This window comes from Phocoena phocoena, chromosome 1 (genome assembly GCF_963924675.1).
Source record: "Phocoena phocoena chromosome 1, mPhoPho1.1, whole genome shotgun sequence".
NCBI classification, from domain to species: Eukaryota; Metazoa; Chordata; class Mammalia; order Artiodactyla; family Phocoenidae; genus Phocoena; species Phocoena phocoena.
In genome coordinates this window covers 107,073,330-107,089,639 of record NC_089219.1, presented here as the reverse complement: position 1 = coordinate 107,089,639, position 16,310 = coordinate 107,073,330, and the positions used below count along the sequence as shown (strand labels likewise).

The 16,310-nt window shown below is 40.8% G+C and overlaps 1 protein-coding gene across 5 annotated transcripts in view; it reads right to left on the bottom strand.

The window, feature by feature from the left end:
* Positions 1 to 412: 412 nt before the first annotated feature.
* CHD1L (chromodomain helicase DNA binding protein 1 like) overlaps positions 413 to 16,310 on the bottom strand; it is a 51,601-nt gene continuing 35,703 nt past the window's right edge. For 4 of the 5 annotated variants that reach the window (XM_065898225.1, XM_065898228.1, XM_065898229.1 and 1 more), the window contains 8 exons: positions 12,902 to 13,050; positions 11,910 to 12,073; positions 11,154 to 11,359; positions 9,987 to 10,085; positions 3,106 to 3,176; positions 2,887 to 3,001; positions 1,697 to 1,805; positions 687 to 765 (listed from right to left, as the gene is read on the bottom strand). In XM_065898225.1, the coding sequence (XP_065754297.1) occupies positions 687 to 765; positions 1,697 to 1,805; positions 2,887 to 3,001; positions 3,106 to 3,176; positions 9,987 to 10,085; positions 11,154 to 11,359; positions 11,910 to 12,073; positions 12,902 to 13,050 (992 nt within the window). Of the gene's footprint in view, positions 766 to 1,696; positions 1,806 to 2,886; positions 3,002 to 3,105; positions 3,177 to 9,986; positions 10,086 to 11,153; positions 11,360 to 11,909; positions 12,074 to 12,901; positions 13,051 to 16,310 lie in introns of all 5 variants that reach the window. The other variant, XM_065898226.1, reaches the window with a different exon arrangement.

Below are 16,310 nucleotides of genomic sequence, written 5' to 3'. Positions count from 1 at the left end.
CCCCAGTCTGACATTCCCTGTCAGCTTTGTGCCATTTCCACAATTCCCTTATTTCTTGCAGCTGAACTGATTCGGTGGGAGGGGGAGTGATCTTCTGGTTTCTCTGAAGTCACATTTGACAGGCCTCTGGGCCAACATGTGTTCTTCTAGCTCTGAATGCTGAGCAGGATGGAGAGAAGGGCAGGAGGGGCTCCACACGTCTGGATCAGGAATCTCATTTCTCAGCCTTTCCCCTCGGAGACCTATCTTTCCAAAGCACGAACTGGCTGAAGGTGCTTCCTTCCCCTAGAGCCACCCTGTTCTCCTATTACCTTTCCTTTCTCCTTAATCCACTCACCTTTCTCACTATAAAGAAATCAGTCTGATGGAGGGGACGAAAACTAGACTGAGGGGAAAGAAAGCAAAGAAACCATTAGAGATAGAAAATGTATTTATTATTATGCAAATAGCTGTGCAAACTGGGGCCCTGGCAAGCTGCCAAAGGATTTTCCCAAATATCTCGTGCATCCCTGTATTACACGCACCACATCAGTACCACATCCAAGAGAACAAAATTCGAATTCAGAAAACAGAGTACCTCAGAGGCCCACCAGATCCTGATTCCTTTTTGAAATATTCTATTACAGTAGCTTTGAGCAAACATCTTAGCTGGTTGCTGAAGGCTGGATCTGATGCTGAGCCAATTGTTAAGGCACCGGCTGTCCTAAGGAGGAAGATGAGGCCTGTGGATGAAGGATGGCAGCCTTGCTTCTAGGAAAGTAGTAGCTGATAAGGATAGTCAAGGAATATATATTTCATCACTTTAAAAAACTTTAAAACTTTTTAAAATCAACTTTACTAAAACTACTAGTTCTTTAGTAATTATTGAAATAACCACCCCAGAAGTAGCATGCCTTAGTTTCTTTTTACCGTATCATAAATCTTTCCAATATTGTTCGTACTTATTACTGTAGAATTATTATCTGATATACTAAAACTCTTTTGATACTGCTTGAATTGTGCAAGTGTATAAAACATAACTTCTCTAAGTTTTTACATTGGTTTAAATAAACCACCACTGAGTGAATTCATTTCAGTAAGTATCTAAGTAAAAAGATGAAATTTCTGTATAATTATAGCACTTGGGGGCCAATTCAGCTTCTTCTAGTAATTCTGGACTCAGTACAGTTCAAACAATGCTAACTTATACAGCAAGCAGGTCATTAGAAGAAAATACTAGTCCAGCAAATCTACATTATATCCTCATGGTCAAAATGAATTTCACCCTGCTCCTTAAGAATACATTGAATGGGTTCAGAAATAAAACAGTTCACTTGTTTGTTTGCTTGTTTGTTTATTTTAGTGAACAGAGTGAAGTTCTTAGAATCAGGCCTTGGTCTATGGGCCTGAAGGATCTACAGAGAACTGATGTGAAAAAGATTCAGTATGTTAGCAAATGGCAATTCTTCAATTAATTCCCCTCTTCGTATATCTTTTAATTTAGCTGTTGGCACCCAGAAACGCTTGGGTATATTTACCTCCTTGGATATATACAAGTTAGAAAATGCTCCTTAGTTTTTTCTCATTGAAGAGGGGAAGACTGAAAAACATGGCAGAAGAAGACTTGGCCTTGGATTAAATAATGACACCAGAAAAATGCAAGACATTTTCCCCTTCTGAGCTGGAAGTGCACACCATCAGGATAACAAAAGGATACATGTAAGTTGGGATGCCTCTTGAGGCCAAGTGTTTCCGAATAAGTCGCTCAGTACCATACCAGTTAAAACCTTCCGTGGCATGTCCAATGCGTGGAAGATGGACACTTGCTGTTAAAAAAAAAAAAAGAATCATGATGTCTTCATTCATCAAATTGATTAATGTGTATAAAATATACATAGGAGATAATAACATATTCTGAGTCACTTTGTGGTTTCCAATGAACAAAATGTATATAATCTTGGTGTGTCCCACTCAAAGCATATGATTATAATGTCAAAAATATTCTGGGGAGGGGTTGTAATAGGGGAAAATTAAATTAATTCTATTGAACACAAGGACCTACAGGCTCTGGAAATAAGTAGGTACTATGGAAATAAAATACGATCAATGATCAAGATGTAATTAAAATAAGGAAAGATTCTTTAACAAGTCAAGGGGACTTCCCTGGTGGCGCAGTGGTTAAGAATCCGCCTGCCAGTGCAGGGGACGTGGGTTTGATACCTGGTTTGGGAAGATCCCACATGGTGCGGAGCAACTAAGCCTGTGTGCCACAACTACTGAGGCTGCGTTCTAGAGCCCTCGAGCCACAACTACTGAGCCCCCGCGCCTAGAGCCTGTGCTCCGCAACGAGAAGCCGCTGCAATGAGACGCCCGTGCACCGCAACGACGGCGTAGCCCCCACTCGCTGCAACTAGAGAAAGCCCGTGCACAGCAATGAAAACCCAATGCAGCCAAAAATAATAAAATAAATTTATTTTTAAAAAGTCAATCAGTTCAAGAAACTGTGAGACAGCACACTGGGCTTAGAAACAAAACTGAACTCGGGTTTTTGGCAGAGAACTGTCTGCTAATGCGGACTGGGACTCTCCAAGAGGCGTTTCACAACTGCATTATGACCAGTTTACTTCATCTCTGGTCCTTTACTTCCTCATCTGTAAAATAATACAAATACCCAAGTGGATGCAGGCGGTCCACAGAGATAATGGATACAAAAGTGATGTAGAAAGGAAAAGTGCTTTGCAAATACAAGATGCGGAGGTTGTTACTTCTGTGATCTCTCATACTGGGGCTTACCTTTACCATGTATGCTGAATGGGGTCTTGACATTTCTTACCTCCCTTTAAAAATCACATCATATGCTTGGGAGCAGAAATTCATCTATCCCTGAGCACAAGTGGAAGAGCTTACCTTTCTTTTTCTTTGCTGCTAAAAATATCTTCTTCAGGCCCTCGTCTAGGGCTGCCATCTTAATGCCAGACAGGACATTGGCACGATCACGGTGCTGGGCCACAATCAAGGCCAACTAGGAGGAATGATCATTAGCTGGGTGGGAGCAGGAGTACTTTCAAGGGGAGGTGATGGGAGTCAAAGTTCAGCTCTGATAAACTGATGTGGTTGTTTACTTACCAAATCTTGCCCTTTGCTTCTTGACTCTTTATCATCAATAGGAAATAAAAGGACACCTCCCAAACTCAAATCTGAGGTAAAACAAAAGGGAGCAACAGAAAGAACACAAAGTTCACTACAGAATGAGATCCCTGAGGAAGGACCACTCTGAATCCTCCTTATGTCTTGCCTTTTCCAAATCCACTCAGGTATGGGTAAGAGTGGCACCCCGTCTTGTTCCTGATATTAGAGGAAAAGCTTTCAATTCTTGTGGAATGTAATGTTAGCTGTGGGTTTGCTGTATACGGCCTTTTATATTATACTGAAGTATGTTCCTTCTATACCCAATCTGCAGAGGGTATGTTATCGAAAGGATGTTGTATTTTCTCAAATGATTTCTCTGCATCTATTGAGATGATCACTTTTATCTTTCATTCTGTTAACATGGTGTATAACATTTATTGATTTGTGTATGTGAACCATCCCTACATCCCAGGGAAAATTCCTACTAGGTCATGGAATGTAATCCTTTTAATGAGTTCCTGAATTAGGTTTGCTAATATTTCCCTGAGAATTTTTGCATCAATGTTTACCAGAGATATTGGTCTATAGTGTTGTTTTCAGTGTCCTTATCTGGCTTTGATATTGGTAATACTGGCCTCACAGAATGAGTTTGGAAGTGTTCCCTCCTCTTCAATTTTCTGGAAGAGTTTGAGAAGGACTGATGTTAATTCTCCTTTGAATGTTTGGTAGAATTTGCCAGTGAAGCCATCTGGTCCTGGAGTTTCCTGTGTTGGGAGGTTTTTAATTACTGAGTCAATCTCTTTACTCATCATTGATTTGCTCAGACTTTCTAGTTCTTACTGGCTCAGTCTTGGTAGGTTGTAGATTCTATGAACTTATCCATTTCTTCTAGGTTATCTAATTTGTTGGTGTACAATTATTCATGGTAGTCTCTTATGATTCTATGTATTTCTGTAGGGTCAGTTATAATTTCTTTTCTGGTTTTATTTGAGTCTTTCCTCTTTTTCTTAGTCTTGCTAAAGGTTGATCAATTTTGTTTATCTTTTTGAAAAACTAGCTCTTAGTTTCATTGACCTTTTGTTTTTCTGGTCTCTATTTCATTTATTTCTGCTCTGAATTTTATGTCCTTTATTCTGCTAACTTTGGGCTTAATTTACTCCTCTTTTCTAATTCCTTGAAGGGTAAAGTTAGGTTGACTATTTGTGATCTTTCTAATTTCTTAACATTTGCATTTATTACTATAAGCTTCCCTCTCAGAACTGTTTTTGCAGCGCCCCATAGGTTTTGGCATGTTGCATTTCTATTTTCACTTTTTTGAAATACTCTTTGATTTTCCTGTTGGTTTTTTCTTTGACCCATTGGTTGTTCAGGAGTGCGTTGTTTAGTTTGCACACACTTGCAGATTTTCCAGCTTTCCTCATTTTATTTCTAGTTTCATACCACTGTGAACACAAAAGATACTTGGTATGATTTCAATTGTCTTATTTTGCTAAGACTTGTTTTTTGCTCTATCATACGATGTCTCCTTGAAAATGTTCCACGTGCACTTAAGAACGTGTATTCTGCTGCTGTTGGATGGAATGTTCTATAGATGCCTGTTAGGTCCACTGGGTCAAATGTTTGGTTCAAGCCCATCATTTCCTTGTTGATTTTGTCTGGATGATTTACGTATCACTGACAGTGGAGTATTGAAGTCCCCTATTACTATTGTATTGTAGTCTATTTCTCCCTTCGTATCTATTAATATTTGCTTAATGTATTTAGGTACACAGATGTTATGTGCATATATGTTTACAACTGTTATATCTTCTTGATGAATTGATCCCTGTATCATTATATAATGACCCTTTTGTTTCTTATTACCATTTTTGGCTTAGAGTCTATTTCGTATGATATAAATATAGCTACTTCCACTTTCTTTTAGTTTCCACTTGCATGGAATATATTTTTCCATCTCTTCGCTTTGAGTCTACATGTGTCTTTAAGGCCCAAGTGGGTCTCTTATAGGCAGTATATAGTTGGGTCTTGTTATTTTTATCCATCTAGCCACTCTGTGCCTTTTGATTGATGAATTCAATCCATTTACATTTTATTTATTTATTTTTGGCTGTGCTGGGTCTTCATTGCTGCACGTGGGCTTTCTCTAGTTGTGGCTAGTGGGGGCTACTCTTCACTGTGGTGCATGGGCTTCTCATTGCGGTGGCTTCTCTTATTGTGAAGCACAGGCTCTAGGTACGCAGGCTCAGTAGTTGTGGCACAGGGGCTTAGTTGCTCTGCAGCATGTGGGATCTTCCCAGACCAGGGCTCAAACCCGTGTCCCCTGAATTGGCAGGTGGATTCTTAACCACTGTGCCACCAGGGAAGTCCCCAATCCATTTACATTTAAAGTAATTGTATGTAAGGACTTACTAATGTCATCTTGTGCTTTCCAGTGGTTTTGTATTTCCATTGTTTCTCTTTCCCTCTGTTTTCTGCCTACCTTTGTAAATTGGTTATTTTTGTGGTATACTCTGGTTCCCCTTTCTCTGTCTTTTGTGGATCTGCTCTGGGTTTTTGCTTTGTGGTTACTATGGCACTTACATGAAACATCTTATAGACAGAACAGTGTTCAATTGCCTATAAAAGCTCCACCCTTTTACTCCTCCCTTTTATATTATACATGTAACAATTTACCTCTTTTTATATTATTCATTAGCAATTTATAGTAGCTATAGTTATTTTTACTACTCTTTTCCTTTAACCTTTACATTACAGTTGAGTGGTTAACACACCATCCTAACAGTGAGTTAGTTTTCTAAATCTGACTCTATATATTTTACCTTTACCAGTGTGTTGTGTACTTTCATATGTGTTCATGTCACTGATTAGTGTCTTTTCATTTTGTCTTGAAGAACTCCTTTCAGCATTTCTTGCAAGGCAGGTCTAGTGGTGGTGAATTCCCTCAGCTTTTGTTTGCCTAGGAAAGCCTTTATTTCTCCTTCATACCCAATAGATAACTTTGCTGGTAAAGTATTCTCGGCTGGAAATTTTGATCTTTCAACACTTTGAATATGTCATTCCACTCTCACGACCTGTAGAGTTTCTGCTAGGAAATCTGCTGATAGCCTAATAGGGGTTCCTTTGTAGGTTGCATTCTTGTTTTCCCTGGCTGCTTTTAAGATCCTTTATCATTGATTTTTGACAGTTTCATTATAATGTGTCTTGGAGAACGTCTTTTTGCCTTGAGATTATAGGGTGATCTATTAGCTTCATGGACATGTATGTCCAAGACTTTCCCTGGGTTTGGAAAGTTCTCAGCTATTATTTCTTAAACTCTTTGTCCCCTTCTCCTTCTAGAAGCCCAATTATTCTGATATTTGTGTTTTCTTGTTTCAATCTCATAACTCACATAAGCTTGCTTTGCTCTTTTAAAATTTCTGTTCTTTCATCTCTTCTGTGTTATTTCAAAATTCCTATCTCCCGAAGTCACTTATTCTTTCTTCCATATGGTCTCCCCTGCTATAGCTGCTCTCTGTTGCATTCTTCATCTCATCCACTGACTTCTTCAGCTCTACGATTTGTTTTGTTTTTTAAAATTTCAATCTCTTTGAAAAGACGTCATTATGTGAACATATTTTATTCCTGATTTTACTGAGTTGCCCGAGTCTTCTTGTAAAATTCATTGAGTTTCTTTATAACTGCTATTCAGAATTCTTTGTCAGTCAGATCATAATATTCTGTGCCTCTGAGCACAGTTGCTAGAGAACTGTCATTTTCTTTTTGTGATGCCATATTTCCTTGATTTTCCATATTCCTGGTACATGCTGGTGCTTTTGAATCTGAAGTAGTGGATACGTCCTAAACTCTGTGCTCATTACCGTCAGCAGATGGGGTATTATGTTCTATGGTTTTGATATTAGCTCGGTTTTTCCTATGTGTTTGTGCTCCACTCTTCTTGCTCTGTCTTGTGGCCAAATTTTTAAGCTTTTGTGTCTTCTCTGATTCTTACAATTCACCAGGTTGGCTGCACACCTTTTTTCCCCAGAAGGTGGAAACCAAGTTTGCGGTTTCTTCCCTGCCCATCAACAGGACCTGTTTTGAGTGGGCTCCTGGTCTAGCAGAGCTCGCTCTCATGGACACACTGCGGAGCAAGCACAGGGAGCCAGCAGCAGAGTTGGGGGGAGGTGTGGGTTTAACACTTGGTGCATTGGGAGTGCCCACACACCTGGTAGGGAGATCCCCAGCACGGTACCCCCCAGGGGTCCTTGAGTGAACTTCCTACTGAGCACGTCTTTGACACCATTTGAAATTCTTATCTGACTCTTTCCCAATATCCTTCCTTCCCACAGTCGTGGAGCTCCCACCTTAGTACTCCAGATGCTGGCGGAGAGAAACAGGTTTTTCCAGCTGTGTTCCACCTGGTGAGGGTAGCTGGGTGCCTCTGCCAGAAAAATCTCTTACCACCTCAGCTGCAAGCAAACTCGTATTTTTCTTTTTCTCCAACAGTGTGCCAGAGTCTCCCTTCAGGAAGGCTGGACTTCTGCAAGTTCTGTGTGTGAGTAACTGCCCAAGGCAGCACTCACCTGATTTTTGCCCTACAGCAGTGAGAGGGGTCTAGGCAGTTTTGCTGGCTCCACTGGTTCCTTGCCTATACAGAGGTGGGTCTGTCTCTTACCAGTTGCAGTGGTGGGTGAGTCTTCTCTTGGGTCTCCCAAAAGACCCACCAAAGCACCTTTGTTCATGTTTAGATGTCTAAACTGTCGGTTAAAAAGGGAGATTAAAGAAGGAATGTCTTATGCAACCATGTCACCCCCTTCACGCCTGAATTTTTATGATCTAATTCAGTGCCTCTCAAACGCTGCCTACAAAGTACTCCTGCAGGCACTGGAGAGTGAATGCAAAACCCAGAGGCATCCAGGCTGGGAGGGGGTGGGGCACTATGAACGTAAAATTCCTTCAGAAGAGTCTTACGTTTGTCTTAAACTATTCAAATATTGTATTCTACCATACTTACATATTTGTATTTGTATATTTTCCTACCTCACCCAAATCAAACCAAATTCTCTAGAGAAATGAGCTAATTTAATTCTATGGCTTTGCATACTCCAATTTTTTTTTTTTTTTTTGCCTACTCCAGTTTGAACCTTTTGTCCTCTCAATCCATCCTGCATACCCCAATTGTTCAGGTCATTCTAAAATATTTGCTCTGCTATGCCATTCTTCTACTCAAATCTCCCATATCTAGCCACTAGCCATTGGATAAGGTACTGCCTAGAATGGCCTCTCCCTGGACAAGTCATGTACGGTCTTCTATAATGTGGCCCAAATCTCTCTTCTTTGAAATCTAACTCTCCTCTATTCCTCAGCCTAAACCCTCTATTCCAGCCCGTCTGACCTATACAACATTCCCCAAAAACATTCACTGTGTAGCTGCAGGGATCATTCAATACCCCATACTGGGAACGGTGGAGTTACAGGGATACCAAAAAGAATGAGACATGGTTATGGACTCTCCTGCCCTTTCTCTCCACCTATTTAAATTCAACCCAACCTACCCTTCTAGGCCTAAGAGAACTTTCACCACTTTCCATGAAGGCCTCCCTGATAACTCAAGCCCACTTTTCATCTACCCTGCTCTACCTTATTTCAGTCCTTCTTCAGAAAACAGTGCACACCCCCATCTCTGTTTCCTTACTGACCACTTACGCCTTAACTCTGTGCAACCAGGTTTTACTTTTCACACTCTCTCCAAGTGCTCCAAGGTCATGTGACTGCCCTTGGGGCAAATCCAATGGCCTTTTCCCAATGCTCATCCTCACTTCAGTGTCTGACACTACAGACCACTTCTTGACATCTCTCTTCCCTTGTACCTCAAAACACTCCATTCTCAAGGTTCTCTTATTTTTCTGACAATTCCTTCTTTCTCCCCTTCTTGCCTCTGCTCCTAAGTGGAGGTGTTTTCCATGCTCTATTCTCTGCCCTCCCATTCCTCACTCAAATGGGAACTTCTCAGCCGGCATCTCTAACTCTGACCTCCTCCTGAATTCTCTCCTTTTCCAGCTGCCCAATCAATATCTAGATCTGGGTTAATTATTTCACACATATTAAGCCCTGTAATATGTAATCTGTTTTAGTAGGAAGAGGATTCATGCTACGTCCTTACATCCCCTTCTACCCTGGAGAAGTGAGCAGAAGAATTAGGAAAAAAACAATCTCTAAGAAATGTGAAGAGCCCTCCTCCACTGGACGAGATCCTTTATTTCCTACGGAACTTGAGAGGCTAATCACAATAATCACTTTACTCCTCTTGCCACTTTGTGATCTCCACACATAACAGGAGGTGCCCTGGCCCCTCCCTATGCCAAGGCGGAAGAGTGTTCAGCTTCCAAGCTCCCCTGCCCCGCACAGCTCTACTTCTGCCTCCAGGGAGTGTTACTTCATAATACAACCTCCTTCCCTTCAGCACCCAGGTCTTGTTAGCACTTCAGTGGTATGTCTCAGTTCTCTCCCACAGCAGTCTGACACTTTCAGGAGATATTCCCTCAAGAAGATGGAGTCAATTGGGTAAACAATGAAATGATCTTCAAGCCAACACTTTAACATGCTTGCGGGGATTGACATTTATCAAAGTACTTGCACATTCATTCATTATCCTCATTATAGTCCCATGTGGTGGGTGGAATAAGTATTATTCACAAATTACAAATAAGAAAACAGACATAGGGAGGGGAAGGGATTGCCTCAAAGTCACATATCAACCAGCTGACTGATGACAGAATGCGGCCCCAACTGGCTCGTCCCGCTCCTCACTAGTGCTTTTTAACGCACCTAATACTTGTCCTAAGCATCCTCTCCCCTCTTCTCCCATCCCTAGCCCTTCTCTCTGCTTTGCTTCTTACCTTTCATTTTCCCAGCCAGCTCATATATTTTTCTTGGCTCAGCAGATCTTTTTTCCAGAGCTGTGAATAAACCACCTCTGCCCCAGCGGCCGGAGTCATCTGATAGAAGAAACAGAAAATTTTCTTCTATAGGAGGCAAAATCCAGTCCACAATTTAAAAAAACAAAGGTACACCGAAGAGACCTGTAGAAGAATGATTTTTCAAAGAGCAGAAGAAACTAATCTCCTGCACATATTATACACTGGACTTCTCAAATATGTTTAGGTTTTCTGGAATATACTTGGCCATCATAACAGAAAAGCATCAAAAAAATTAGTGTTCTGAAAGCAGAATCCCTGCAGTACTTCTGTAATTCCTGGGAGATGGCTGAGGAAAGATGCAGAGCAGATGTAATACAACAGCACACAACTCCCATTTTACACGTAAGAAAATGGAAAGGTTAAATGACTTATTCAAGCTGGTACTAACACAGCTAGTTAGTACCTGGTATTTACAGTCATTCATTCATTCAATCATACTATAAATATTTGTTAGTATTACATATCAAGAACTGTTTTAGGCACTAGGGTTACAGCAGTGGACAAAAAGAAATCCCTACTCCCATGAAGCTATTTTCTAGTTCAATGAAACAAATAAGCAAATACACAGGCAATACATCAGGTGGTGATGTACCATCAAGTAAAATAAGGTAAGAAAGTGGCTAGAGAAGAATAGAGGGGTGAGGACGGGGTCTGGGCAATCAATAGAGACCTCTCTGAGATGCAAACAGTTGAACAATGCTTGATGTGGCGAAGTGGGGAAAGAGGGCTCCAGACAAAGGAAGTAAAAAGTACAAAGGTCATGAGGGAAGAACATGCTTGGAGTTTGGAAAGGATTCGTTTGTCTTATACATGTTACCTCCTTGTACTCTCTTAAAAACCTTGTGCAGAGAACAGGGCAGATCTTATACCATTATACAGATAAGGAAGTTGGGGCCCAGAGAGGCTGGGCTGCTCAACCGGATAAACAAGAGGGACAAGAGTCAAATCCCAGTCTCCTGGTTCTAAAATTCACTCTTTTTGACCACACAAGACTACACTGGGCCCATTAGTCACCCCTAAATCAGGGTTCTGCCTCATCTTCCCCAGACCTTGGTACCATAAAGACTCAGGCCCCATTTCTCCTACCTACGCAGTGCACGATGACAGCATCCTCTGCCCCAGCCTGTGGGTGGGTGACATCACCGCTTACATACTTGATGGAGGTCGAGTCCGGGTCCTCACAATCCAGTTGGGCAGAGCGTTCATCTTCCCAGTCCTCCAGGTCCTCTGGTTCGCTCTCGTCGGAAGGCAGGCAGAAGGACTGGTAATCGTTGGACTCCCACCAGGCCATCCTTCAACAGGCCAGAGAGGAAAGGAAATTAACTGGGCTTATCACAGTTTCCCTTGGAGCACAGCTTGTACTGCTATTCACAAACAGTAAGTGCCAAGTGGAGATGCAAATAGAAACTCACCCTGTTTTCTGCCTATTTGTAAATAAACAAGAAGCCTTTACTGATTAGCCTAACTGCCTCCTGACTACACTTCAAAAATGAGCAGCCACCGGATGTCACTGTTTTTAAGAACATGTGAGTAAAAGGGAATGTTCAAGTAAACTACTCTCCTTAGGCAGCTGAAATAAAATGCTAAAATTTTCTAGCTTCAACTGAATGCATCTTCTCTGCCTTAGGCACTCAGGACTGTTCTCTTAAGTAGACTAACTGTTAAGGTTAACGTTTAACCTTTAAAAATGTATTCTAGTACCAGCAGGAACTACCAGCTTTACAGACATTTTCTGCAATTGTAAAGTGATGTTCAACTGTGGACTCACTATGCAACAGTGATTCCTTTACCAACTGGGAACCTCAGCTTTATTAATAATACAATCGAGTAACACATACATACTTTTTCTTATGTTCTGCTTCTTCCTTGCTCCTCTTCTTCTCCTCTAATAGTTTCTTTCTCTTGGCTGCTGCTTCTTGTCTTTTCTTCCTCCTGTCCTCCAGCTCTTCTGGGCTCAGAATCCGCTTCCTTTTGGTAGACCCCTCCACAAGGCCTGGGATGAGAACCTGTAGGAAGAACAAGCTCCATAACCAGGAAAGCTGGGGGCTACCTGTTCCTTCACGAGTTTCATTCATCCCTAAAACACACTTTGAACAGAAGCAACGTGCTTAATATTTCACAAGACATTGCATCTCCACGTCACCTTGGGTGGTGGGAAGTGGTAGCAAGACACTTCAGTTAAGACATTTTATAGGCATGGTAACCAGGATACTGTGCTCTAAACTCAGCCAAAGCACTGCCATGGTTAGTACAGCAATACATCATTTTGATTAATTTCATTAGGAATAAGGTACTTCAGAAAATAACTTCTTTTTTAAAAAATTGAAGGCATACCCTGCAGGATGCTATTTTAGGTTTAACCATGTTTAATGGAAATCTTCCTCAATGTATTATATCATTCTGCCTTAAACAGAATATTTCAACATCATGATTATCTTAATGACAACTAGCATTTAATGAGCACAGATTAAGTGCCAAATACGGTGGACATTACACACAACACTTATGATTGCCATCCTCTCTTAATGACATAGGGTCATGATTGTCAGCAGCAGGGTATGGTATTTTGGTGTTAATACAGTGATCCCTTCAGGGGTGGCTTAGATAGACAAGGCTGCTATCACCTGCATTAAACGGTAAAATATACACTCCTTGTTATTATTTTTATGCCAACTTCTTACATAGTTTTTATACTAGGGTACAATCAATGATACTTGTATTTCAACAAACACTTACACACTTATTTCTTAACCAATCACTCCCAGCATCATTTTTTGTTCTCTTAGGATGAACATCTGAAAGAATTTATCCTTACACAAATTAATAGTTCTTACACTGCCTTTATGTCGGAGTAACCGGCCCTCTTGACTAGTCTTCTCCAAAAGGGTTTTGTGAAGATTCACCAGTTGCTCAAATGATTTTCTGTCTTCTTTACTAGGCTCCTTAGAATAATCTTTACCTTCAAATAAGTACATGTGGTTTTCTAAAAACATAAAACACAAAGAGAAAAATGTTAGTTAGATACTAAAGAAAAACACATTGATTCTAGTCAAAGCATAACCAGGGCGAACAAAAGAGCAGCCCGTGTTCTAAATGGGCTAAGACTAGCTTGTGATGAAGGTACTGGATTTCTGGTCTCACTAATGCTGATGGGTTGGGATCCACATGGGGATCTCGTGTATTTACTTTTCAAAGGAGAGAGCATGGTAAAGCCCTTTTGGTCCATCTCTAGATGGTCTGTGAGTCTCTGCTGGATGCCTCCACCCTGCTGAGTTCCGGAACACTCATCACTCGTTCATTCCACACAACTCCCCAGCATAAATCTCACTGACATTAAGATTATCTAATAAAGGTAACCAAGAGCATATTTTTTAAATTCTAAACACACCTTTAACACTCAACTTTTCCCCTCCTTTGCTGTAAAATTAAAAGGAACAAGTAGAAAATCTAGGAGGGAATAAAGAAGCACATAAACAATCCCTTAGATTTACAATATTCTTTGTAGATCTCATGAAGCATCTTCATGAGCCTCACCACAGTTCTGATATAACTAACCCCACTTAAGAAAGGGAAAACTGAGGCTCAGACAGTGATCAGGAGACTCCCCAGTTCTCATTGCTAATAAGTGAAGAAGGCAGGATTTCCTGACTCTAAGGCCAATGTGCTCTTTTCAGTACATTACTGTTCTCTATAGAAGGATGGAAAGGTAACAGGCCAGCAGATAACAATTACAGTAACAACAATAATGGTGACAGTGTAAACTTGAACAGCATTTTATGCTATGTGTTTTGCAACTGTGTAAAAGAGTAAAGCAGGTACTAATAGCACCGTTTTACAGAGGAGGACCCAAAGGCTCAAAGAGGTTGGGTGATGTGCCAAGATCATGAATCACATGATAAAGAGAAGTCATAACAAGCCAAGACTAGCAACCAGAGAGAGGTGAGACAATGATTCTAAAGTGAAACATATTTAATAGCACATGTTACCAAAAATGTATTTTCACAGCATTATAAAATCAGCTGTAGGTATGCTTTTCCCAGAGAGTTCGAAAGCAAAACATTTTCATTCTCAAGAGATCAACTGCTTCACACTTGTACCCAAATCCAACCAGCTGTAATTCTAATTGGCATTTGCTAATTAAATCAGCAGGGGGGCTTTCAATGAGGTGCTCTACCAACAAGTGGAAAAAAAAAATAAAGAGTCGAGAAGTGTAAAATATCAACATATGTATCTTCATGCAATTCTCAACTTACGAACGTGATTTAAAAAAAAAAAAAAAGCCCGGCATTCAAGATAAAGCCACCCTGTTTTCTATTTAATTTTGATAGGGGATGCTGTAATTACTAGTCTTCCATATTTATTTGTATTCTTTTAACCATGCTAGCTGTCTTCAGTCTGCAGCCCAGAGAAGTATAGAGACCACAGGCTTAGACACTTATCTATAGCCTGTCAATGGAATCACCTACCACAGAGTGAACTCTATACTCACTGATCAAAGACAAAATTCAAAATTTTAATACAACTGGGAAATCTTTTCTGGCAGCTGGACTGCCTGAAAAAAAAATATATTTCTCAGTCCAACTGCCAAAAAATTGTAATTATCTTTCTGGAAAACAGTGAAATTTTATTTTATTCTATTAAACGTTAGGAAAATAGGCTGAAATTAATCTAGATGAGTGCAGAAATGGGTGCAAGCTTCAGTACTTAATGTAATCAAAATGCAACTTAAAAATAGGACCACATACATCTATTTCTTTTCCCACCTAAAATAACTACATGGCAGTAAAGGGATTTTAAAAAGATATATGAGACGACAGTGGATGAAAAGGTCAATAACTCTTTAGAAAATAGAAGTGGCTGGAGGGATGATAACAGAGTGAAAAGAACAATGGAAGCAAAACACAGGTGCCTAGTCAGGGGGTGATTATAAGAACACAGACCCTTTCAATCCCCCAAAAGCTTAGAACTTACCATGGATGAGGAACTGAGGGGTGGGGGAACTGAGAGAAAATCTGCACACCAAATACAGGAGTGCCCTGAACCCCTTTACTCACGTTGTCTCCTCAATCTGAGCAAACAGGTTATTCCGACCCTTACCCACCTCTTCCAAGAAAGATATTAAAGGATTTGTCTCTGGAGAAACGGAGTTGCCCAGAGAAAAGACTTCGAACACAGACATCTGGGAAGGTCCCCTTCAGTGTGAAAGACAGCTCACCAACCAGTGATGCTGGAATAAGCCCCGGGAGCCCAGATACCTGCTCAGGCCGGAGCTGCCCATCAGCTTTGGCATTTCACCAGCACACGTGAACAGACAGCCAGAGCACACCAGGTATTTCAGGAAAACTACCGACAAGGACAAGACAAATTTTTTAAAAAGAAGGAGAAGCAATCGGAGAAAAGAGAGACAACACAGCGAGTAGAGGAATACTTTGTTAAAAGATACAATAAATATTCTCCCTGGAATACTTTTTAAAAGCTATAATAAATGTCTTCAGAGAGGATGTTATATCCCTAGAATGAGAACAAGATACATTTAAAACAACAAGCAGAGAATAAGAAAGAGTTCTTGAAGAATAAAAATGGGATGCTAATATTAAAAAATTTAAAAGCTAAACTACGAGGAAAGTCAAAGAGCACTGTCTTGTAGAATCACGCCAGCTGCTGACGTTCCAATCTCCCCAAACATCCTATAAAAACCATACAGAACAACAATGATACCAAAACCACCCTGAACCCACGCCAACTACAAAACTAGGAGGCAGAGAGTACTACAAACTTCAATTTGCAGGTAGGTAGAGAAATGAACATCTCAAACCAGCTGAGTTGGCTCCCAAGCCCACGCTGGAGTAGAGTCAGGCAGACACCGCAAAGAGGCAGCGGGGTTCTACCAACGTCAGACACAGATCAAATTTATCCCACTCGAGAAGGACACACCCCAAATGTGAAAATAATGAAGAAAGGTCTGAGACCTGGCAGATCAGAGCAGCGGCTACTAAGGAATTGGAAGGAAGGAACTAGAAAGTAGTTGCAGCTTACAATTTGGGAAGGCACTGCTTCTGGGGGAAAGAGACAACCTAGAAGGGGAAGACGTGCTTTGACAGTTTGGTGGCAAAGGGAAAGAAGGAAGCAAGTGATGGAAATTCAGGGTCCTACAGAAACAAATGAGAATCACAAAACCGGAAGTCATGCCAGCCCACTCTCCACCCAATAAAAGGAAGCAGCGTCGGGTAAAGAAACTGCCCT